This window comes from Hemitrygon akajei, chromosome 9 (genome assembly GCF_048418815.1).
Source record: "Hemitrygon akajei chromosome 9, sHemAka1.3, whole genome shotgun sequence".
NCBI lineage: Eukaryota > Metazoa > Chordata > Chondrichthyes > Myliobatiformes > Dasyatidae > Hemitrygon > Hemitrygon akajei.
Window position 1 is genome coordinate 21,335,141 of NC_133132.1, and position 26,030 is coordinate 21,361,170.

Below are 26,030 nucleotides of genomic sequence, written 5' to 3' on the forward strand. Positions count from 1 at the left end.
GCTTCCTGCAGCTTCCGAGTGACTACTTCACGGTGACTCTGATCGATGATCTCCTCACTCTCCCGTACAAGCCGAAGGTCACCCAGCTGCTGCTCCAGATCCCTCACACGGTCTTCAAGGAGCTGCAGCCGGATGCACTTCACGCAGATGTGAGAATCTCCCAGTTCTCCGACATCCGGCATGAAGAACACACCACAGCCATTCAAATGGTACAGTACAAAAGGGGAAAAAACCAAAAAAGAAACCTTAACAGATGCTTTACACAGAGCCGATGCCTGTTCCGAACCGAAGCCTGGTTTGAGCCAAAGCCTGTCGCTTCTACTCTCCCCATTGGTCTACCCCCAACGATGGCCACTCCGCTTATCCCTTCTGTACTTTTATTTAGTTTGTACAGCTCTGTTGATGCTGCTGACAGGCCAAATACAAGTTCAAGGACGTCAGGGGCCAGAAGTGAGTGTAGTTGCTTTAAGGAGAAGATGCTCGGGAAACTGAAAGGTCTGAAGGTAAACTAGTGACCTGAATCAGGTGGACTACACCCCAGGGTTCTGAAAGGTATGGCTGAAGAGACTGTGGAGTCATTAGCAATGATCTTTCAAGAATCACCAGATTCTAAAATGGCTCTGGGGGACTAGGATATTGAAAATGTCACACCACTCTTTGAGAAGGGAGGGAGGCAAAAGACAGGAAATTATAGAGCAGTTAGCCGAATTTGCTAAGATGTTGGTGTCCATAATTAAGGATGAGATTCTGGGATACTTGGAGGCACACAACAAAATAAGCCACTGCCACCATGGGAAAACCTTGCCTGACAAATCTGCTGGAATACTTAGAGGAAACAGCAGGCAGGATAGACAAAGGAGAGTGAATGGATGCTGTTTACCTGGGTTCTCAGATGGCCTTTGACAAGGTGACACACTAGGCCAAAAGCTCATGGTTTTACAGGAAAGTTATGAGCATTGTCAGAAGATTGGCTGATGGGCAAGAGTGGGAATAAAGGGGGCTCTTTCTGGTTGGCAGCCAGGGGTATTCGACAGGGACTGGTACTGGGCCTGCTCCATTTCATGCCACATGTTAATGACCTTGATGATGGGATTGATCGTTTTGTGGCTACGTTTGTGGATGATACAAGGGTAAGAGGAAGGGCAGGTTAAGTGGAGGATGCAAGGAGCCTGCAGAAGGATTTACACAGATTAGGAGAATGGGCGAAGACTTGGCAGATGGAATACAGTGCAAGGAAGAGTATGGAAGTGTATGTACTTCGGTATAAGGAATAAAGGTATAGCTTACTTTCTAAATGGGCAGAGAATTCAGAAATTGGAGGTGCAAAGGAATTTGGGAGACTTCGTACAAAATTCCATGAAGCTGAACTTGCAGCTTATGTCTGTGGTAATGAAGGCAATGTTAGCACTCATTTTGAGAGGACTAGAATGATGTAACGTCGAGGACTAGAATATACTGTAAATAGCGGTCAGACTCCATTTGGAGTACTGAGAGCAGTTTGAACCCTTACCTAAGAGAGGACGTGCTGGCATTGGAAAGGGTTCAGAGGGGGCTCACCAGAATGATCCCACAAATGAAAGGATTAATGTAAGAGGTGCATTTGATGGCTCTGGAGTATAGAAGAACGAGAAGGGATCTTACTGAAACCTATCGAATATTGAAAGATAGAGTGGAAGTGAAGAGGCTGTTTCCTACAGTGGGAGATTCTAGGACCAGAGGGCACATCCTCAGAACAGAGATGAGGAGGAACGTCCTTACCCAGAAGGTGGTGAATCTGTGGAATTCATTGCCACAGATGCCAGTGGAGGCCAAGTCACTGGGCATATTTAAAGTGGAAGTTAATTGTTTCTTGATTAGTAAGGGCATCAAAAGTTATGGGGAGAAGGCAAGAGAATGAGTTTGAGAGGGACAATAAACTGGCCATGATGAAATGGCAGAGCAGACGCGATAGGCCAAATGGCTTAATTCTGCTCTGAAGTCTTAAGCTTTTACGAACATTTCCACCCTACTTCAGAAATTTCTTGGTGTTCACCTGGCGGAGAATCTCACCTGGTCCCTAAACACCAGCTCCATAGCAAAGGAAGCCCAGCAGTGTCTCTACTTTCTGCGAAGGCTGAGGTAAGTCTATCTCCCACCCCCCCCCCCATCCTCATCACATTCTACAGGGATTGTATTGAGAGCATCCTGAGCAGCTGCATCACTGCCTGGTTCAGAAATTGCACCATCTTGGATCGCAAGACCCTGCAGCCGATAGTGAGGTCAGCTGAGAAGATCGTCGGGGTCTCTCTTCCCGCCATTACGGACATTTACACCACACGCTGCATCCGCAAAGGTAACGGCATTATGAAGGACCCCACGCACCCCTTATACAAACTCTTCTCCCTCCAGCCATCTGGGAAAAGGCACTGAAGCATTCAGGCTCTCACGACCAGACTATGTAACAGTTTCTTCCCCCAAGCCATCAGACTCCTCAATACCCAGAGCCTGGACTGACACCAACTTACTGCCCTCTACTGTGCCTATTGTCTTGTTAAATATTTATTGTAATGCCTGCACTGTTTTGTGCACTTTATGCAGTCCTGGGTAGGTCGGTAGTCTAGTGTCGTTTTTTCTGTGTTGTTTTTACGTAGTTCAGTGTAGTTTTTGTACTGTTTCATGTAGCACCACGGTCCTGAAAAACACTGTCTCGTTTTTACTGTGTGCTGTACCAGCAGTTATGGTCGAAATGATAATAAACAGTGACTTGGCTTGAAAGGGGTGCTGCACTTGCTCTTGTCTATGTACGTCAATGGTTCGATGGTGTTGTTGGCAGCTTCAGGTTCCTAGGTGTGAACATCAACAATAGCCACTCTAGGTCCAACTATATTGATGTCATGGCCAAGAAAGCTCCCGAACACCTCTACTTCCTCAGCATGCCCCCTCGGCTCTTGTATCTACGCGTAACAGAAAGCATTCTGCCTGGGTGCACCAAAGCTTCATGTGGCCAGTATGCATCTGCAGAAACTGCAGGGAGTTGTGAACACCACGGGAACCAACCTCCTTTCCACGGACTCTGTCTATGCTTCCTGCGCCTCACTAAAGCAACCAGCATAACCAAAGACCCCACCCACCCTGGTATTCTCTCTTCTCAAACGCCTGAAACTGCATACCATCAGGCTCAAGGTCTGCCTCTGTCAGACTCATGAACAAATCACTTGTATGATTAGATGACGTCTTGGTCTCAATAATTTACCTTGTTAAGATCTTGCTGTTTATCCTTATCTGCACTGCACTTTTTTTTTAGTAACTTTTCCACTTTACTTTGCACTCTATTATAGCTCAATCCACTGTGTGGTGATTTGATCTGCATGAATTGTATACTGTACCTTGGTACCCATGACAATAATAAACCAATACCAATCTACACTTATATCCAAGTCATTTTATATACTGGGGCGTACTTTGAAACAAAGGTGCATCAGAGGTAAACAATGAAGGTATTTGGAACAATGGTCTTCGTCAGTTTGACATTAAGGGAAGTTATGTTTTGGTTATATACGCTGTTGGTGAGGCTGCATTTGGGAGTATAACTTTCTACTAGGACATTGTCTTCCAGGGAGGGGATCGGATTAAGATCAGAGGTGAGAGATTTTAAACAGACCTCAGGTGCAGCTAATTCATGCATATTTGAAAGGAGGTGCCAGAAATAGTGGTTGAGTCAAGCACATTACAAGCATTTAAAAACCATAATTCCACGTATAGGAGGGGTTAACACGATGGGATTAGCTCACAGTCATTATGCTCCACAGGCTGAGGAGCATGTTTCCATGCTGTATGACTCTACAGCAGAGACTCCAGCACTGATTCATTTGGAGTTCCACTGGTCACAGGCACCCAACCAGAACAGCACCCTCCCACCGCTGCCTTCTGATTCCAGACTACCAAGTCACTGTGGATCCCATGGAGACGGAGTTTGATCCCATCACACGATAGCATCCAGCTGAGCCTATGCAACTGCACATGTCAACACCACCTTTTATAATTTATCATACTTTAGATGTCCTACATTTAGTAGCAGACAGTGTCCAACTGAACCACCAATTTCTCCTAGCACTGCATGAGGTTAAATAAGTCAAATTATAGGTCACGATAAGATCGGAGTTATCCAAAACTCTGCTTCCTGTGTTCTCCTCGTACCAGGTCCAGGTCTAAAAAACTTTTACAAAATCTTTTTGTAAATGTTGGCTAAACTGTAAACTCACAAACAGGAGATACCAAAGTCATAGTGAAAGGCCTGAAGGGGGAGAAGGAGGAGAAAGGTAGATATATGGTGCCTATAAAAAGTATTCACCCTCCTTGGAAGTTTTCACATTTTATTGTTTTACAACATTGAACCACAGTGGATTTAATTTAGCATTTTTGACACTGATCAATAGAAAAAGACTTTTGTATCAAAATGAAGACAGATCTCTACAAAGTGACCTAAATTAATTTCAAATATAAAACACAAAATAATTGATTGCATTAGTATTCACCCCCTTCAGGTCAGTATTTAGTAGATGCACCTTTGGCAGCAATTACAGCCTTGAGTCTGTGTGGATAGGTCTCTATCAGCTTTGCACATCTGGACACTGCAATTTTCCCACATTCTTCTTTACAAAGCCACTCAAGCTCTGTCAGATTGCATGGATATCATGAGCGAACAGACCCTTTCAAGTCCAGACACAAATTCTTAATTGGATTGAGGTCTGGACTCTGACTTGGCCACTCCAGGACATTAACTTTATTGTTTTAAAGCCATTCCTCTGTAGCTTTGGCTTTATGCTTGGGGTCATTGTCTTGCTGAAAACAAATCTTCTCCCAAGTCACAGTTCTCCTGCAGACTGCATCAGGTCTTCCTCCAGGATTTCCCCATATTTTGCTCCATTCATTGTACCCTCTACCTTCACGAGCCTTCCAGGGCCTGCTTCAGTGAAGCATCCCCACAGCATGATGCAGCCACCACCATGCCTCACGGTAGGGATGGTGTGTTTTTAATGACCATAAGACATAGGAGCAGAATTAGGCCATTTAGCCCATCAAGTCTGTGCTGCCATTCAATCATGGCTGATCCTTATTTCCCCTCCTCAGCCCCACAGCCCAGCCTCTCCCCATAACATTTGATGCGTGTCCAATCAAGAACCTATCAATCTCTGCCTTAAATACCCCCAACAACCTGGCCTCCACAGCTGCCTGTGGTTACAAATTCTATAAAATCATCACCCTCTGGCTCAAGAAATTTCTCCGCATCTCTGTTCTAAATGGAAGCCCCTCTATCCTGAGGCTGTGCCCTCTTGTCCTAGACTCCCCCACTATGGGAAACTTCCTTTCCACATCTACTTTGTCTCGGCCTTTCAACATTCGAAAGATTTCAAAGAGCTCTCCCCCATCCTTCTAAATTCCAGCGAGTACAGACCCAGAGTCATCAAATGTTCCTGGTATGATAACCCTTTCATTCCCGGAATCATCCTTGTGAACCTCCTCTGGACCCTCTCCAATGCTAGCACATCTTTTCTTAGATGAGGAGTCCAAATCTGTTCCATATCCTAGAGGTGAGGACTCACCAGTGACTTATAAAGCCTCAGCATCACATCCCCGCTCTTGTATTCTAGACCTCTTGAAATGAATGTTAACATTGCATTTTCCTTCCTCACCACCGACTCCGCCTGCAAGTTAACCTTTAGGGTGTTCTGCACAAGGACTCCCAAGTCCCTTTGCACCTCAGATTTTTAGATTTTCCTCCCATTTAGAAAGCAGTCTGCACATTTACTTCTGCTACCAAAGTGCATGACCATGCATTTTCCAGAATTGTATTTCATTTCCCACTCTCTTGCCCATTCTCCTAATCTAAGTCCTTCTTCAGTCAACCTGTTTCCTCAACACTACCTGCCCCTCCATAAACCTTTGTATCATCTGCAAACTTGGCAACAAAGCCATCTATTCCATCATCTAAATCATTTATATACAGAATTAAAAGAAGTCGTCCCAATACTGACCCCTGAGGAACACCACTAGTCACTGGCAGCCAACCAGAAAAGGATTCTTTTCTTCCCACTCACTGCCTCCTACTAATCAGCCAATGCTCTAACCATGTTAGTAAATTTCCTGTAATATCATGGGCTCTTATTTTGGTAAGCAGTCTCATGTGTGGCACCATGTCAAGGGCTTTCTGAAAGTCCAAATGTACACTACTGCATCCCCTTTATCTATCCTACATGTAATCTCTTTAAAGAATTCCAACAGGTTCGTCAGGAATAAATTTCCATTAAGGAAACCATGCTGACGTTGTACTATCTTGTCCTGTGTCACCAAGTACTCCATCACCTCATCCTTAACAATTGAATCCAACATCTTCCCAACCACTGAGGTCTGGCTAACTGGTCTATAATTTACCTTCTGCTGCCTTCCTCCTTTCTTAAAGTGTGATGTGCAGTGTTTGGCTTACACCAAACAGAATATTTACTCTGATTGCCAAAAAGCACAATTTTGGTTTTTATCAGACCATAGATCCTTTCTCCAGCTGACTTCAGAGTCTCCCTCAGGCCTTCCAGCAAACTGTAGCCGAGATCTCATGTGAGTTTTTTTTCAACAGTGGCTTTCTCTTTGCCACTCTCCCATAAAGCTGTGACTGGTGAAGCACCCGGGCAACAGTTGTTGTATGCACAGTCTCTCCCATCTCAGCCACTGAAGCTTGTAACTCCTCCAGGACTACTCACTAGTCCCCTTCTTATACAGTCACTCTATTTTTGAGAAAAGCTTACCCTAGACAGATTTACAGCTGTGCCATATTCTTTCCATTTCTTGCTGATCGACTTAACTGTACTCCAGGCGATATCCAGTGGTTCGTAAATGTTCTTGTATCCATCTCCTGATTTGTGCTTTTCAATAACCTTTTTATGGAGTTGCTTGGAGTGTTCTTTAATCTTCATGTTGTAGTTTTTGTCACGGTACTGACTCACAAGCAGTTGGACGTTTCAGATACAAGTATATTTTTACCATAATCAGTTGAAACACCTTGACTGCACAGAGGTCTCCAAAAACAGATCTCCATTTAACTAATTATATAACTTCCAAAACCAATTCGCTGCACCAGTGATGATTTGCTGTGTCATATTAAAGGGGGATAAACACTTATGCAATCAATTATTTTGAGTTTTATATTTGTAACTAATTTAGGTCACTTTGTACAGAACTGTTTTCACTTTGACACAAAAGATATTTTTTCTGTTGATCAGTGTTAAAAAAGCCACATTAAATCCACTGTGATTCAATGTTGTAAAACAATAAAACTTCCAAGAGAGGGGGATGAATACCTTTAATAGGCACTGTAGACAGAAATGTATTTTTACTACTTCTCTCCTCTGTAATAATGTCCAGCTTCATAACCTTCCAATATTTTTATGTTCCTCCCATTCCAGCCTCTTGCACATCCCTGATTTTAATCTCTCCAGTATGGTGGGTATGCCCTCAACTGGCTAAATTCCCTTTAGGAACTCCTCTCTCTTCTTTTAGGGACTCCTTAAAATCCATCTGTTTGAAATGTTTCGATCACCTTGTCAGAGGATGCCTGTGTGTTAATTCACTGAGTCTCGTTCAATGGCAGGAGTCCATTCAGAGGGAAGTGTTGAAGTACTTACGTGATTGGTGGTCCGTGGATAGCAGTCATAGCTGGCCCAAAGGTTCGCTGTAAGGAATGATTGAAAACTGGGGAGCGTATGTTAGCCAGGACAGCGTCCAACAGGGGCTGGCACAGGTACTGCTGCTTTGTGATTGACATCGGTGGAGGTGGAGGTGTAGGCTGGAGTGAGTGAAAAAGGAACTTTATTAACCATCACCATTTTTCTCACAGAGAAACATCAATACAAACAAGGAGACAAATAAGGACCTTGATGGGGCACCTTGTTTGGTGAGGCAAACCTCCCATTTTAACAGGAACATCACACCTCGATCCAAAACTGCCGCTGCATAAAGGTGCCCATCAAAAGAACACTTGCTTCACCTGCCTTTGTCCAACCCTGACCTTAATCTACCTCAAATCTATGACCACTGTAGCATGGGTTATCTGGAATTTAAGAAATGGGAATGGTTCCCTCTTTGCTTAATGCATATGTGATAAATCACTGCAAAAAAGTGATTTCTTAAACAGATGGCAATTGTGAATTGATGGAAATCTGGCCCAGGGAAGGTGCTCTTTTCTACTTATCTCAATATGCAGTAGTTTGTGTAATGTTGAAGCATTCAATATTTAAAGTATTTAACAATTTATGCAATGCCTCACACTAGGGATAAGATCAGAGCACTGAACGTTGCTGTGTCTGAGCTGTAAAATGGATGAGTCCTTGGATAGTGAGATTCCTCCAGGTGAGCCTGCGGCAGACACCTCTCCAGCAGAGAGTCACCGGAAAACACACTGAGGCTCGATCAAGGGAACGTAGATCTAGTGGATCCCTGGAATTTAAAGATCTAGCCTTTGTAATTCATTGGATTCAGGAAACACCCTGAATTTTTAAGGGTCTGGAGATTAGGAATCCCCTAGATGTTGGAGACGTGGACTCTGAGAATCTCCTGATTTTAGGGGCTTGCACTTTTGGTATTGAAGGTTCAGAGTGAAAATAAATTCAGTCATGATCAAATGGAGCAAACAGCCTAATTCTGCCCGTGTCTTACTGACACACTGACTAAGAACAGCTAGACAACTGGTTGGAAACCTCAGCCACACATTGCAAAGGAAGGCTGGATCAGAATACAGTGTGGCCATCAGGATACTGAGTGGCAAGAAACAAATTGAGGTAGAGTCTGAAGATTTAGAGAAATGGGTCCAGGTGATAAGGATATTGCCAGTAGGCTGAAAGTGGGTGTCCAATCACAAGCAAGAGAAAATCTGCAGATGCTGGAAATCCAAGCAACATGCACAAAATGCTGGAGGAACTCAGCAGGCTGGTGGCTGTGTCGGGGGGAAGAAGAAGACAGCACGTGATGGTTGTAGCTGCAGGGACACCACACCTCCAGCAGGATTGATCGGTATGGTGCCACTTGGGGTCAAAATGAGTACATCAGAGCCAACTCAAAAGGGCAATAGAGCAGGAGCAGGAAGATCCGGACATGGAAGCCTGCTGGAGACAGAGCTATAGCAATTAACCATCTGGACGAGCAGCCAGAGTTCTGTTCCAACGCCATGGGTTCAAATCCCACTGTGGGAGCTGGGGAATTTAAATTCAAGGAATGAATAATAGAGTCCAGAATTAAAAATAAGCTAGTCCCAGTCACCACAAACTCACTGGATTGTGATAAGTACCTGATTCACTAACATCTTATTTGGATAGTACCAGGAACACAAATCTAATTTAAAAACAGAGCTTCAAGACCTGAGCCAGAAGCACTAGCTTGGTGTTGGTTGAATGAACAGACCTGGAGAAAGGACCTGAGAGACTCGGACTGACTATGAAAAGGGACAAAGTATAACTGGTGAAGAGGCAATTCTAGTGGGTTGAAGATGGGTCCTCAGAGATGATAGGCTGGCAGGCTTTAAGCCACGATTTAAATTTTTCCAGCCTCTCCTTATAACTCAAGGCAAGTCCAGGCAACATTTCTGTGCATCTTTTCTGCACCCTCTCTAGTTCAGACACCTCCTTCCTGTAGTCCGGCAACCACAATTCAACACAATACTCCAAGCTGTCCTCACCAATGATTTATACAACTATAACAGAATACTTCCCGTCAATGAAGGCAAGCCTGCCATACATGTCCTTCACCATTATGTCTGTACTGCCTTTTTCAGAGAACTACATACTCGTTCTCCAGTCTCATTGTTCAACAACATTCCCCAGAGCTCTGCTCTTCACTGTGTACATCCTGCCCTGGTCTAACTTACCAAAATGGATCACTTTACACTTGCCTGACGTTAAATTCCGTCTGCCACTCCCTTGCCCAATTTCCCAGAAAACGCTGAGTTAAACGGGAGACCACTTATTTAAAACAGACACTTTTATTTCCAGATTCTCCCACAGAAGAAACATCCTCTCCACAATATACATCCAGTCAGGAGCCTTCAGAAACTAATGTTCTCAATGAGGTCCTTCAACCTTCTATTATCTACAAGGCTAGCCTGTCCAACTGTTCCTCACAAGACAGCACATCCATTGCAGGTATCAATCTAATAAACCATCTCTGAACTGTTTGCATTGGTGTTCTTCCATAAACATAGGAAGAACATGCTCACAATGCCCTGGGTAACTGAATTATAATCTCCTTATTTTTGCACTCAATTCCCTCACATTATCATTCCTACTTGCTAGTTGCACATCTGTGCACTGATTACAGTGAGACACACTGTACTCTACAATACCTACCTGGTCGTTCTTCCCAGCCAGACTGCCACCCATTCTTTACCTGGTTACCTTCTCATGAAATGAGCTACCCATGTAATTCTCCATGGATGTACTTCACTGCTGGAGGAGTGCAAGCTGACATCTTCTGTTGTAACCACAGTTGTGTTGGTGATGTGAACTGCCCTGATTTTCACACTTTTAATGTACCCCGCAGTTTTTCTTTTTATCAATTATTTATTCAACTATTCAGCTGAAGATTCCTTAAGGTGGTCAAGCCATGGGGAATAGTGGTGATAAGCTCCCATTCCCACCTATTAAATAGCATGCATCTCAAATAGCCACTGACAACCAAGTCCAGATCCTGGCCTTCACGTGTGGTTTAACTAATAATCCCATCGGAATTGTTTCTATTGACAGATGGGGCAAAGGCAGGTTATTGGCATCTTAAAACCCACCTTTTGGGCAGATAGAACCCATCATCATTGGTTGGCAGTTTACCTAGGAGAAGAAAACACCAATCTCAAAACTCCACTGCCTTGTGGCTATACCCACTCATGGGGAAGGCTCCAGGACTAACGCCTGAGGAAAAATATGGAACTGGAGTCCAGCACTGACCGGCATCTCCTGTGATGCTGCTGGCACCAAACTGCATCGGTCTCTGCTGTTCCTTTAGATTCACCAGCTGCGAGGAGAGAGGGAGCCGGCTGCACTGACAACAACTTGCTCTCCGTATTGTGGTGCCCTGCCTTGCGTAGACAGCTAGGTCGCAACATCCAGTCGATGGTAGGCTGAAGTTTCAATTTCTTTGATATTTATTTTAACTAATCGATTTATCTCTTAAACGTTGATAAATTTATAATAATTCTGCCTCTCATTTAACCAGTTGTTAAAAATAAACACATCAACACATGGATTCCCAGTAGCTAGTGAGCAGGTTGAGATGAACCTTAAGAGGAGTATAGGAGTTATTTACAACTGGGATATTCGGAGACAAGAAGGGAAGTGTCCAGCCAGAGCTCGGCACTTGGTAAAATGTGGAATTACGGCCACCCAACTCCTCTTCCTCTGTGTATGAATGTTGGGTGAGGGTATTCACCATGGATGGTCTGCTGCTAGCTCCCGGTGACTAGACTGGTACTTGGTTTAGATTCCATAGTAAATTAGCATTCAGGGAGAACACATTTAAAAGGTCTGATTATTTCACCTAACAGAGCAAGGGAACATTGCTACCTGCAGGTTTCTTCCAAGTCACCATCCAAAACTAGAGATAGATTACCGAGGCAAACATGAGGAAATCTGCAGATGCTGGAAATTTAAGCAACACACACAAAATGCTGGTGGAACGCAGCAGGTCAGGCAGCATCTATAGGGAGAAGCACTATTGACATCTTGGCCCGAAACGTCGACAGTGCTTCTCCCTATAGATGCAGCCCCACCTGCTGCGTTCCACCAGCATTTTGTGTGTGTTGATAGATTACCAAGCCTTCTCTGGTGCTGGGTCCAATGCCCCAAACTTCCTCTCATTTCTCAAAGGTCAGCAGCCTGGAAATGAATTAGAACTCACCACTGCCATGTCATTCTTCAATTTTTCCAAAGCAATTTCACACTTTTGAAGAGTTGCCAAAGAGCACCTGTTAAAATAAAGTGAATATGGAACGTTGGATTCCTCAGTATCAGAATCAGGTTTAATGTCACCTAGATATGTTGTGATCACAAACAAGAGAAAATCCACAGATGCTGAAATCCGAGCCCAAAACGCCGACTGTACTCCTTTCCATGAGATGGCTGGCTGGCCTGTTGAGCTCCTCCAGCCTTCTGCATGTGTGACACGTCATTAAATTGGCTGTCTTTGCAGCAGCAGTACAATGCAATAAATTATAATAGAGAAACCACCTCTAACAGGCTACACCACCAGCTTTATTCTTTTATTTCATCTGACCATGTGGATACTGATCTACGAGTTTAACTGAGGCATTTATTGTGGAATAAAACCGTAGGATGTTAGAGTCCCTGTTTAAAATATTCCAATTCTGGACTGGAATTAATTATCATGGTCTGGTCATGTCACGCGATTATGCCTCCCCCCACCAACCAACAGCAGAACTTCCTGATCCTTCTAGGCCAGGCAGAGGCAGATTTAATCCCTCAGGAGAGGTGTGGAGGTTGGAGTTGACGGTTGGTGAGTAGTTATATTGGAAAGTTAAAGACAAAGTTAAAGACGTGGAGAAAGCCTCTGTATATTTGTAAGTTTTTGTAAGTACCGTGGTGCTAGAAAGTTTGTGAAACCTGAAGAATTTCTCTATTTCTGCACAAATATGACTAAAATTTGATCAGATCTTCACACGTCCTAAAACAACATAAAGAGAACCAATTAAATAAATAGCACAAAAAGCATTATACTTGTTTATTTGTTGAGAAAAATGATCCAATATTACATGCATTTGTTGGAAAAACTACATGAACCTTTACTTTCTGTAACTGTTGTGACCCCCTTGTACAGCAATAACTTCAACCAAGCATTTTCGTTAACTGTTGATCAGTCCTGCACATTGGCTTGGTGAAATTTTAGGCCATTCCTCCTTACAAAACTGCCTCAGCTCTGGGATGTTGGTGGGTTTCCTTGCATGAACTGCTTGCTTCAGGTCCTTCCACAGCATTTCTACAGGATTAAAGTCAGGACTTTGATTTGGCCATTCCAAAACATGAATGTTCTTCTTCTTAACCCATTCTATTCTTGATTTACCCTTCTCTTTCAGATCATTGTCTTGTTGTATTATCCAACTTCTATTAAGCTTCAAGCAACAGACTGCTACCCTGCCATTCCCCTGAAAAGTACCTTGATACAATTTTGAATTCAATGAATACAAGCTATCCAGGCCCTGAGGCACCAAACCACGATGCTCTTTCCACCACCCTTCACAGCTGGGGCAAGGTTTGATGTTGGTGTGCAGTGGCCTTTTTCCTCTAAATATAGCAATCCACATTTCTGAAAAAAGTTCATCTTCTGTCTCATCTGTCCACAGAACATCGTCCCAGAAGCATTGTGGAACACCCAGGTGGTCCTTTCCAAACTTGAGATGTGCAACAATGTTTTTTTTTAAACATAGAAAACCTACAGCACAATACAGGCCCTTTGGCCCACAAGGTTGTGCCGAACATGTCCCTACCCTAGAAATTACTAGGCTTACCTATAGCCCTCTATTTTACTAAGCTCCATGTACCTATCCAAAAGTCTCTTAATAGACCCTATCATATCCGCCTCCACCACCTTTGCCGGCAGCCAATTCCACGTACTCACCACTCTCCGAGTAAAAAAACTTACCCTGACATCTCCTCTGTACCTTCTCCCAAGCACCTTAAACCTGTGCCCTCTTGTGGCAACCATTTCAGCCCTGGGAAAACGCATGTGACTATCCACATGATCAATGCCTCTCATCATCTTATACACCTCTATCAGGTCACCTCTCATCCTCTGTCGCTCCAAGGAGAAAAGGCCGAGTTCACTCAACCTATTCTCATAAGGCATGCTCCCCAATCCAGGCAACATCTTTGTAAATCTCCTCTCCACCCTTTCTATGGCTTCCACATCCTTCCTGTAGTGAGGCGACCAGAACTGAGCACAGTACTCCAAGTGGGGTCTGACCAGGGTCCTATATAGCTGTATCATTATCTCTCGGCTCCTAAACTCAATCCCACAATTGATGAAGGCCAATATACTGTATGCTTTCTTAAACATTGAGTCAACCTGCACAGCTGCTTTGAATGTCCTATGGACTCGGACCCCAAGATCCCTCTGATCCTCCACACTGCCAAGAGTCTTACCATTAATACTATATTCCGCCATCATATTTGACCTACCAAAATGAACCTCACACTTATCTGGGTTGAACTCCATCTGCCACTTCTCAGCCCAGTTTTGTATCCTATCAATGTCCCGCTGTAACCTCTGACAGCCCTCCACACTATCCACAACACCCCCAACCTTTGTGTCATCAGCAGACTTACTAACCCATCCCTCCAGTTCCTCATCTGGGTCATTTATAAAAAACATGAAGAGAACGGATCCCAGAGGCACACCACTGGTCACTGACTTCCATGCAGAATATGACCCGTCTACAATCACTCTTTGCCTTCTGTGGGCAAGCCAGTTCTGGATCCACAAAGCAATGACCCCTTGGATCCCATGCCTCCTTACTTTCTCAATAAGCCTTGCATGGGGTACCTTATCAAATGCCTTGCTGAAATCCATATACACTACATCTACTGCTCTTCCTTCATCATTGAGTTTAGTCACATCCTCAAAAAATTCAATCAGGCTCATAAGGCACAACCTGCCCTTAACAAAGCCATGCTGACAATTCCTAATCATGTTATACCTCGCCAAATGTTGATAAATCCTGCCTCACAGGATCTTCCCCATCAACTTACCAACCACTGAGGTAAGACTCACTGGTCTATAATTTCCTGGTCTATCTCTACTCCCTTTCTTGAATAAAGGAACAACATTCGCAACCCTCCAATCCTCTGGAACCTCTCCCGTCCCTATTGATGATGCAAAGATCATCGCCAGAGGCTCAGCAATCTCCTCCCTCACCTCCCACAGTAGCCTGGGGTACATCTCAACCAGTTCCAGCAACTTATCAAACTTGATGCTTTCCAAAAGCTCCAGCACATCCTCTTTCTTAATATCTACATGCTCAAGCTTTTCAGTCTACTGCAAGTCGTCACTACTATCACCGAGCGCCTTTTCCATAGTGAATACTGAAGTAAAGTATTCATTAAGTATCTCTGCTATTTCCTCCGGTTCCATATACACTTTTCCACTGTCACATTTTATAGGTCCTATTCTTTCATGTCTTATCCTCCTGCTCTTCACGTACTTGTAGAATGCCTTGGGGTTTTCCTTAATACTGCTCACCAAGGCCTTCTCATGGCCCCTTCTGGCTCTCCTAATTTCCTTCTTAAGCTCCTTCCTGTTAGCCTTATAATCTTCTAGATCTCTAACATTATCTAGCTCTCTGAACCTTTTGTAAGCTTTTCTTTTCTTCTTGACCAGATTTATTACAGCCTTTGTTCACCACAGTTCCTGCAACCTACCATAACTTCCCTGTCTCGTTGGAACGTACCTATGCAGAAATTCACACAAATATTCCCTGAACATTTGCCACATTTCTTTCGTACTTTTCCTTGAGAACATCTGTTCCCAATTTAAGCTTCCAATTTCCTGCCTGACAGCCTCATGATTCCCCTTACTCCAATTAAACACTTTTCTAACTTGTCTGTTCCTATCCCTCTCCAATGCTATGGTAAAGGAGATAGAATTATGATCACTATCTCCAAAATGTTCCCCCACTGAGAGACCTGACACCTGACCAGGTTCATTTCCCAATACCAAATCAAGTACAGCCTCTCCTCTTGTAGGCTTACCTACATACTGTGTCAAGAAACCTTCCAGAACACACCTAGCAAACTCAACCTCATCTAAACCCCTCACTCTAAGGAGATGCCAATCGATATTTGGGAAATTAATATCTCACACCACGACAACTCTGTTATTATTACACCTTTCCAGGATCTGTTTCCCTATCTGCTCCTCGATATCCCTGTTACTATTAGGCAGCCTATAAAAAACACCCAGTAAAGTTATTGACCCCTTCCTGTTCCTAACCTTCACCCACAGAGACTCCATAGACAATCTCACCATGGCGTCTACCTTTTCTGCAGCCGAGACACTATCTCTGATCAACAGTGCCACACCCCCACCTCTTTTGCCTCCCTCCCTGTCCTTTCTGAAACATCTAAAACCCGGCACTCAAAGTAACCATTCCTGTCCCTGAGCCATCCAAGTCTCTGTAATGGCCACCACATCATAACTCCAAGTACTGATCCACACTGTAAGCTCATCCACTTTGTTCACAACACTCATTGCGTTAAAACAGACACATCTCAAACCTTCGGTCTGAGCGCGCCCCTTCTCTATCTCCTGTCTACCCCCCTTCACATGCTGTCTCCTATCTTTTTCTATTTGACAGCCAGACGCCTCTTCCCCAGTCTCTTCAGTTTGACACCCAAGAACATTTCTATCACATACAATTCTTTGATTTCTGTCCACACAAGCAGTCCTCGCATGACCTTTATCCTCCTCCACCTCAGCATCTGCTCTAACTCTCTGGTTCCCCTCCCCCTGCAAATCTCGTTGAAACCCCCCGGAGCAGCACTAGGTCCTTTGGAGAGCAGTGGTCTCCTCCGTTCCTTCCTTCCAGGAACACTATTCCTGTTCAGCGCTTCTCTTGTAGTGGACACGTGAACAGAGACTTCTGCAAGTTCCAGAAATCTCTGCAGGTCCCTTGGGTTCTTTTTCATCTCACTCAGCGTAATCCTATGGAGAGTACAACAGCTCAGAGATTCCTCCATTTGTAGACAATTTCTCTTACCGTGGACTGGTAAACACTCAGGTCTTTAGAAATGTTTTTGTAGCCTTTTCCAGCTTCATGCATCTCTACAAGTTTTAGACCATAAGACACAGGAGCAGAATTAGGCCATTCAGCCCATCGAGTCTGCTCCGTCATTCCATCAAGACCTGATCCCAGATCCCATTCTACCTCATATACCTGCTTTCTTGCCACGCCCGAACCGATAGGAAATGATCATCTTCCGCCTTAAATATACCCACATTGCACAGAGTCACTACTCTCTGGCTAAAAAAAAATCCCTCCTTACCTCTGTTTCAAAGGGTCACCCCTCAATTTTGAGGCTGTGCCCTCTATTTCTAGACACCCCCACCATAGGAAACATCCTCTCCACATCCACCCTATCTAGTCCTTTCAACATTCGGTAGATTTCAATGAGAGTCTCATGCATTTTTCTAAATTCCAGTGAGTACAGGCCCAAAGCTGCCAAACACTCCTCATATGTTAACCCCTTCATACCTGGAATCATCCTTGTGACCCTCCTCTGAACTCTGTCTTGTAAGGCAGCCTCAGGTGTGGCACCTTATCAAATGCCTCCTGAAAATCCAAGTAAATGACATCCACTGCCTCTCCTTTGTCCACCCTGCTTGTTACTTCCTCAAAGAATTCTAACAGATCTACCAGGCAAGATTTCCCTTTACAGAAACCATGCTGACTTTGACTTATTTTATCATTAGTCTCCAAGTTCCCTGAAACATCCTTATAATAGGCTCCAACACTTTCCCAACCACTGAGGTTAGGCTAACCGGCCTGTAATTTCCTTTCTTTGCCTTCCTCCCTTCTTAAAGAGTGGGGTGACATTTGCAATCTCCCAGTCCTCCGGAACCATGCGGAATCAAGTGATTCTTGACAGGTCATGACCAATGTATCCGTTATCTCTTCAGCAACAACCTCTCTCAGGACTCTGGGATGTCGTCCATCTGGTCCGGGTGACTTATCCACCTTAAGATCTTTCAGTTTGTAATAGCAATGTCACTCACTCCTGCTCCCTGACACTGGCACACGGGCCTCTGGCACACTGCCAGTGTCTCCCACAGTAAAGACAGATGCAGTGTTCCCATTAAGTTCATCTGCCACTTCTTCGTCCCCCATTACTACCTCACTAGCATCATTTTCCAGTGGTTCAATATCAACTCTCACCTCCCTTGTACTCTCAATATAACTGAAACAAACTTTTAGTATCCTGCTTTATAGCACTGGCGAGTGTGTCCCCGTATTTAATCTTTTCCCTTCTTATAGTTTTTTAGTTGCCTTTTGTTCGATTTTAAACACTTCCCAATCATCCAACTTCCCAATCATCCAACTTCCCACTCACTTTTGCTACGTTAGATGCCCTTTCCTTGGTTGTTATTCAGTCTTCCTTTGTCAGCCATGGTTGCCTACGCCTGCCATTTGATAATTACTTCCTCTGTGGGACATACCTATCCTGTGCCTTGTGAACTATTCCCAGAAACTTCAGCCATCTCCGCTCTGCCGTCAACTCAAACCTCCTCCCCCCCCCCCCCCAGTATCCCCCTCCAATCCACCTGGGCAAACTCCTCTCTCATGCCTCTGTAATTCCCTTTATCCTATTGCGATACAAATACATTTGTACCCAAAAACTGGCTCGTCCTTCCTTACGTTCATCTTACACCCATCATCTACTTGTCAACCTGCTGACTCATCCTCAGCTCTGTCATACTGTTCCCATCCTCCCGCCACACTAATTTAAACCACTCTCAAAAGCTCTAGTAAACCAGCTGGTGGCGCAATGGCATCAGCGCTGGACTCCGGAGCAAAGGCTCCCGAGCTCGAATCCGACTCGGGCCCCTCCCCCTGAGCACGGGTTGAACGTTGAGCTAGCCGCTCGGCCTTGTAAAGAATACAAGGGTCGAGTTAGGAACGTTCATATCATGACCCGGTTAATCCGAAAGGAGATCAATCCTGACACCACACGCCAGGCAAGAATGGCTGACTGTCTGGTGCGACACGCTTAAAAAAAGGAAACCTACCCACAAGAATATTGGTCCCACTTGGATTCAGCTGCCACCTGTCCCAAAAGAGGTCCTAATTATCCAGAAATGTGAATCCCTGCCTCCTGCTCGAATTCTTCAGCCCATTTGTCTGTCTCAAGTAGTGTTGGGGTGACTACCTCCCAGTAGCTCCCGTCTCTCATCTCTTCACTTTCCTTAACAAGCCGAAGGTCATCGAGCTGCAGCTCCAGTTCCCTAACACGGTCTCTAAGGAGCTGCATCTCTAAGGAACTCAGCAGGTCAGGCTGCATAAGAACATAAGAAATAGGAGCAGGAGTCGGCCATCCGGCCCATCGAGCCTGCCCCGCCATTCAATAAGATCATGGCTGATCTGTCCGTAAACTCAGCTCCATCTACCTGCCTTTTCCCCATAACCCTTAATTCCCTTACTGTGTGAAAATCTATCTAACTGTATCTTAAATATATTCAGTGAAGAAGCCTCAACTGCTTCACTGGGCAGAGAATTCCACAGATTCACCACTCTCTGGGAAAAACAATTTCTCTGTCCTAAAATTGAGGTAATGTTTCCTAGTTCTAGTCTCACCTACCAATGGAAAGAACTTTCCTACTTCTATCTTATCTATCCCTTTCAAAACTTTGTATGTTTCTTCTGAATTCCAGAGAGTATAGTCCCAGGCAACTCAATCTCTCCTCATAGGTTAACCCCTTCATCTCTGGAATCAACCTGATGAACCTCCTCTGCACTGCCTCCAAAGCCAGTATAACCTTCCTCAAGTATGGAGACCAGAACTGCACGGAGTACTCCAGGTGTGGCCTCACCAGTACCCTGTATTGTTGCAGCATGACCACCCTGTTCTTGAATTCAATCCCTCTAGCAATGAAGGCCAACATTACGTTTGCCTTAATAATCTGTTGTACCTGCAAGCCAACTTTTTGCGATTCATGCACAAGCACTCCCAAGTCCCTCTGCACAACAACATGCTGCAATCTTTCACCATTTAAATAATAATCTGCTCTTCTATTATTCTGTGTGTCAGACAGAGTGGTCAGCAGCACTGGGGCTCCACAGGGGACTGTCCTGTCACCCTTTCTCTTCACCATCTACATGTCAGACTTCAACTACTGCACAGAGTCTTGCCATCTTCAGAAGTTTTCTGATGACTCTGCCATAGTTGGATGCATCAGCAAGGGAGATCAGAATCAGATTTTAATCGCCAAGTACCTATGCACATACAAGGAATTTACTTCCGGCAGATGTTGTCTCTCTGCTCATAACAATAATAATGATAAATATAAATGAAAATATAGATTATACATACAAGTAGTGCAATCTAAGTAATAGTTAGCCGACAGTTAACCGGCAGTTAACTGTTCAGCAAAGTGACCGCAGTAGGGAAAAAACTTCTCCAATGCCTATTAGTCTTAGTCTGGAGGGATCTGAAGCGCCTACCAGACGGAAGCAGATCAAACAGTCCGTGCGCAGGATGGGAGGAGTCCTTTATGATATTCCCCGCTCTCTTCTTCAACCTGGAAGAGTACAGGTCAACAATAGAGGGCAGGGTGGCTCCAATAATGCGCTTGGCATGAGGCTGAGTACAGGGCTATGGTGGGAAACTTTGTCACATGGTGTGAGCAGAATCATCTGCAGCTTAATGTGAAAAAGACTAAGGAGCTGATGGTGGACCTGAGGAGGGCTAAGACACCGGTGACCCCTGTTTCCATCCAAGGGGTCAATGTAGACATGGTGGAGGATTACAAATACCTGGGGATATGAATTGACAATAAACTGGACTAGTCAAAGAACACTGAGGCTGTCTACAAGAAGGGTCAGAGCCGTCTCTATTTCCTGAGGAGACTGAGGTCCTTTAACATCTGCCGGATGATGCTGAGGATATCCTATGAGTCTGTGGTGGCCAGTGCTATCATGTTTGCTGTTGTGTGCTGGGGCAGCAGGCTGAGGGTAGCAGACACCAACAGAATCAACAAACTCATTCGTAAGGCCAGTGATGTTGTGGGGGTGGAACCGGACTCTCTGACGGTGGTGTCTGAAAAGAGGATGCTGTCCAAGTTGCAAGCCATCTTGGACAATGTCTCCCATCCACTCCATAATGTACTGGTTAGGCACAGGAGTACATTCAGCCAGAGACTCATTCCACCGAGATGCAACACTGAGCATCATAGGAAGTCATTCCTACCTGTGGCCATCAAACTTTACAACTCCTCCCTCGAGCTGTCAGACACCCTGAGCCAATAGGTTGGTCCTGGACTTATTTCCACTTGGAATAATTAACTTATTATTATTTAATTATTTATGGTTTTATATTGCTATATTTCTACACTATTCTTGGTTGGTGCGACTGTAATGAAACCCAATTTCCCTCGGGATCAATAAAGTATGTCTGTCTGTCTGTCTGTCTTTCGATCTCATGCCTGTTTGTCTTAAATTCCATTTACCTCAATTGTATCAAACTCAGTGGCTCTTCACTCAACCCTGGAACATCTGGACAGCAAAGATGCAGACATCAGGATGCTCTTTATTGACTGCAGCTCGTCATTCAATACCATCATCCCCTCAAAATGAATCAATAAGCTTCAAGATCTTGGCCTCAATACCTCCTTGTGCAATTGGATCCTGGATTTCCTTACTTGTAGACCCAAGTCAGTTCAGATTGGCAACATCTCCTCTACGAATTCCATCAACACAGGAGCACCACAGGGCCCCCCTGCTCGACTCACTTTAGGCCTATGACTGTACGACTAAGCACAGCTCCAACTCAAGCCTGCTGATGACATCACTGCTGTGGATCAAATCAAAGGTGATGATGAATCAGCATACAGGAGAGAGACTGAAAATTTGGCTGAGTGGTAACCTCTCACTCTATGTCAGCAAGACCAAGGGACTGATTATAGACTTCAGAAGAGCGATACCAAAGGTCCCTGAGCCTGCCCCCCTCAGAAGATCAGAGGTGGAGATGGTTTGTAACTTTAAATTCCTGGATGTCACTATCCCGAACCCAGCACATTAAGTGCAATTGTGAAGAAAACACAGCAGCGCCTCTACTTCCCAAAGAACCTGCGGAGATTCAGTATGACACATCAAACTTTGACAAACTCCTATATGTGTGTAGTGCACAGTATATTGACTGGCTGCCTGGCATGGGAACACCAATGCCTTTGAATGGAAAAACCTACAAGAGGTAGTGGATTCGACCCTCCCAACCACTGAGCGCATCTACCTGAAACACTGTCGTAGGAAATCAGCATCCACCATCAGAGATTCCCTCCACCCAGGTCATGCTCTCTTCTCCCTCCTGCCATCAGGTAGAAGGTACAAACACCTCAGGACTCACACAACCAGGTTCAAGAACTGTTCCTACCCCGCAACCATCAGGCTCCTGAATAAAAAGGGATAACTAACTCTCATTGAAACGTTCCTACAACCAATTATCTCACTTCAAGGACTTGTTATCTCATGTTCTCGTTATTTATTGGTACTTATTTATATTTGCATAGTTTGTTGTCTTCTGCACTCTGGTTGATCTTTCACTGATCTTGTTATTCTATCGATTTGCTGACGATGCCCACAGGACAATCAATCTGGGGATTGTATATGGTGACTTATATGTACTTTGATAATAACATTTACTTTGAACTGATCAGATGGATGGAGACAGAGGGATTTCTGTTGCGGACGGAGGGAATCAGGACACATGGAACAGTGCCCAGAACAAGCAACAGAACCAATGCGTAGAGTCAAACACATTGTCTCTGCATATCAACACAGTGGAGCTCCTACCTTTTGTTCGGGTCTGTGAGGATGTCCAGAAGACTCTTCATTTTACTTAAGTCCTTCTTTCTGTCTGTAATATACATTAGCGTTAGAGTTGTAAACTTTGCAGTCACACAACAATGGCACAATCATTTACAGCAACAATAACTGTGACAAAAAGGCATTGCAATAAAACCACTGAGTTCACGGGACAAGAGGGCTGCCTACAATGAAAAATTAAGCCGGGGAGGGGGGGTTAGAGGGAAAAGATATAATCTCACTAAGACATACAAGGGATTGACAGCCATTTCTGCCTCTCCCACTCTCCAGGTGTTATTTAATCCTAGAACAAACTTCACAAGTTTGTTTCCAGCATATTGCTTTCTTTCTAGGATTAAGGAGCAAAGCATCACAGTAAAGGGACATTGACAACTGACCTGAAGGAAAAATGTCTTTACACAGAAACCGTGAAACCTCTATAACTCTCCGTAAGAGGAGGCTGGGTGTGCTCAAGACTAAGGACAAGGAAGGTCTTGTTTACTAAATCTTTTACATGAACTGACGGCCCAGCACATCTGTAGATGTGAATTCTCGCTATTCAGGACATTTACAGTGCATAAAAAGGGCCCAAAGGATCATTGGGGACCCGAGTCACCCTACCAACAAACTGTTCCAGCTGCTACCATCCGGGAACCAGTACCACAGCATTAAAGCCAGGACCAACAGGCCCCGGAACAGGCCATCACACTGATACAACTGTATTTCTATGCTTTATTGACTGTTGTATTGTACCAACAGGAACATTGATGAGACACAGGGAAAGGTGGAACAGGCTCAGGGAGCCTCACTGCCTACTCCTGCTTCTGACGATCTAATGCTCATTCATGGGACAGCAGTAGATTATTAATTCCACAACTTGGCTTCACCACCTGTTGCTGTCTTTATGAACCCTTCTATTTTGCCAATTACTTCCTGCTTTTAGAACTTTCATTCACCACTGGCAATGCAGAATCGAAGAAGAACTGGCTCACAGTTCCAGCGACCTGGGCTCTGCTGCAGTCTGCTTTGAGATTACACATCCTTGGGTCCTGCCAAGCCCTCCTGCCACGTGCCAGCTGTCACTGTAAACCACCCGTTACAGGGAATTCAATTTTGAGAGAATGGGTTCCAGTGCTCCAGAAAAATCCTGGGGGGGGGGGGGTGTATTACTGTTGGGGGTGGAACCGATGGGACTGCTCTTTTGGGACCTGGCATGGAATCAATGGGCTCAATTATCTCTTTATTATAAATAAATATCACTGGACAACAATTTTTTTGTAAGTCTTGCTTCCTCAGAAATTGATTTTAATGATAGACCACTTGAAGCTTGACACAAATGTAATTTCAGACGACTTATTTCACAAGAAATTAACTTGTATTGAATATAATGCATTTAATTCCATTATAGTGCTGATGATTTGCAATAGTTCAACTAAGCTAAAAATGTTTCATTGATCATTTTCGTGTCTGAGGCTTCTTGGTTATGTGTCCAACAATAATCAGCCAGCATTGATAGATTCCAATTGCCCTGGTACCATTTCTCCACGACTGCCATGTCCTGGTGAAACCTTTCACCATGCTCGTCACTGACAGCTCCAAGACTTGCAGGGAAGAAGTCCAAATGGGAATGCAGAACATTAATCTTTCGTGACATAATGAACTTCGTGGTTTTGTGTGCTTGAAGCACAAACTCAACCAGCTGTGTTTAGTTTGGTGCTCTGTAGCTGCCAAGAAATTTTTCAACGATACCCTTGAATGCCTTCCAAGCTATTTTCTCCAGTCCCACTAGAAGTTCTTCGAATCGCCTATCACAGATGAACTGTTCGATTTGTGGGCCAACAAAAGTACTTCCCTTAATTTTGTCATCAGTTATTCTTACTTGAATCAAGAACTGAAATAACAAATATTGGTGGTTTCAAAAAAACGGTGCAATAGGGAAATTTCATGGTGATTTTCATGATCACCAGCCAAAAATCCGTAAAATACACTCAAAAGTATTGAGGAAGCAAAAACTTTGTTGTCCAATGTATTCAGCAGTTACATCTGCAAGATAAAGTCTGTGAACCCTTTGTAATTACCTGGTTTTCGCCATTAATTACTCAAAAAATATGGTCTGATCTTCATCTATGTCACAATATTAGACAAGTACAATCTGCCTGACTAGTAACACACAAACAACTGTACTTTTCATGTCTTTATTGAACACATTGTTTAATCTTTCACAGTCCAGGCTGGGAAAAAGCACGTGAACCCTTGCATTTAATAACTGGTAGAACCTCATTAAGCTACTGACCAGACTTGCACAATGTCCAGGAGGAGCTCTGGCTTTCGGTGGCTAACCTGACAGACAGCAAATGGACACTAACCTGCAGTTATTTTGTTCTCCTCCACACTTGTATACAGGAAATAACATCAAACAATCTTGAAAGTCTTTTAAGTAAAAGTAACTCAAACTTACCAATCAAATCAAAACTTGTAACACAACGGCAAACCGGGCAGAAAAACTGTGTGCCACGCCAGGCTGAGGCTCCCTATTGCGTTGAGGTCACTTTTTTTAAACCAGTAACTTACAATGTTACTAGAGGAAGCTACCAACACTCTGACTGCTCCGACATAAAGGCTTCAGAACCCCAGAGATGGGGAAGAATGGAAGGTTCCCTTTCAGACTCACCTTCATTTTTGTCTATTTTATTGATCATCCGCCTCAAAGGGTCAATGTACTTGGACAGCTGCTTCAGTTTGTCCAGGTACTGCTGTTCCTCGGTCTGTGTCCGACCAGCTGGGCTTGGAACTGAGCCTGGGTTCACTGTAATGTCAAAAGCATGTCTCTCAGCTTAAATCCATATCCTTCTGTAAGCCTGTGACCATCCAAATGCAGCAACATCTTCACCATAGAGTAATAGATATTAACTAGAAGAATTGGACACTGAAATCTTCACAACCGTTAGTTCTGCAGGAGAGCAAGCACCCCGACACTCTGGTATACAAGGTGTGTTGGTGTCAGTGTCTGAACACCGTGTCTATTTCAGTACAGAGAATCACAAACCCTAAGGCATCTCCAGTACATCAAACTCCAGTGTCAACTTGGGCACAGAGTCGCAACGTGGCTGTCTCTTCTTCAAAAGAGAGTAAAGATGAGACCAAGTACTCAATGGGTATTCTAGCCAAGCCTTATGCTTCCATAAAGAGATCACCATTGTTTTCCCCATCAGCCCCTTTGCATGGGATTCCCTTTAACTGCCATTCTCTCATCCCACCCCCGTGGAAATGTGCCTGATTTTATGTGAAACATCTAACATTCTGCCACAGTTAGACTGAACAATATTTTGTTTCACTTTATTCTAGCCAGATCCCTTCTCAACCCATTCGAATTCAGATATTCTCCTTGTCCTTTCCCGTCATCTAAAATTTATGACCTGATTTAATCACTCCC

General features: G+C 44.2%; 1 protein-coding gene across 3 annotated transcripts in view; it reads right to left on the reverse strand.

The window, feature by feature from the left end:
* med15 (mediator complex subunit 15) overlaps positions 1-26,030 on the reverse strand; it is a 188,429-nt gene that overhangs the window by 33,675 nt on the left and 128,724 nt on the right. For all 3 annotated transcript variants that reach the window (XM_073055608.1, XM_073055607.1, XM_073055606.1), the window contains 4 exons: positions 25,269-25,403; positions 22,586-22,649; positions 11,911-11,977; positions 7,656-7,816 (listed from right to left, as the gene is read on the reverse strand). In XM_073055608.1, the coding sequence (XP_072911709.1) occupies positions 7,656-7,816; positions 11,911-11,977; positions 22,586-22,649; positions 25,269-25,403 (427 nt within the window). The remainder of the gene's footprint in view (positions 1-7,655; positions 7,817-11,910; positions 11,978-22,585; positions 22,650-25,268; positions 25,404-26,030) is intronic.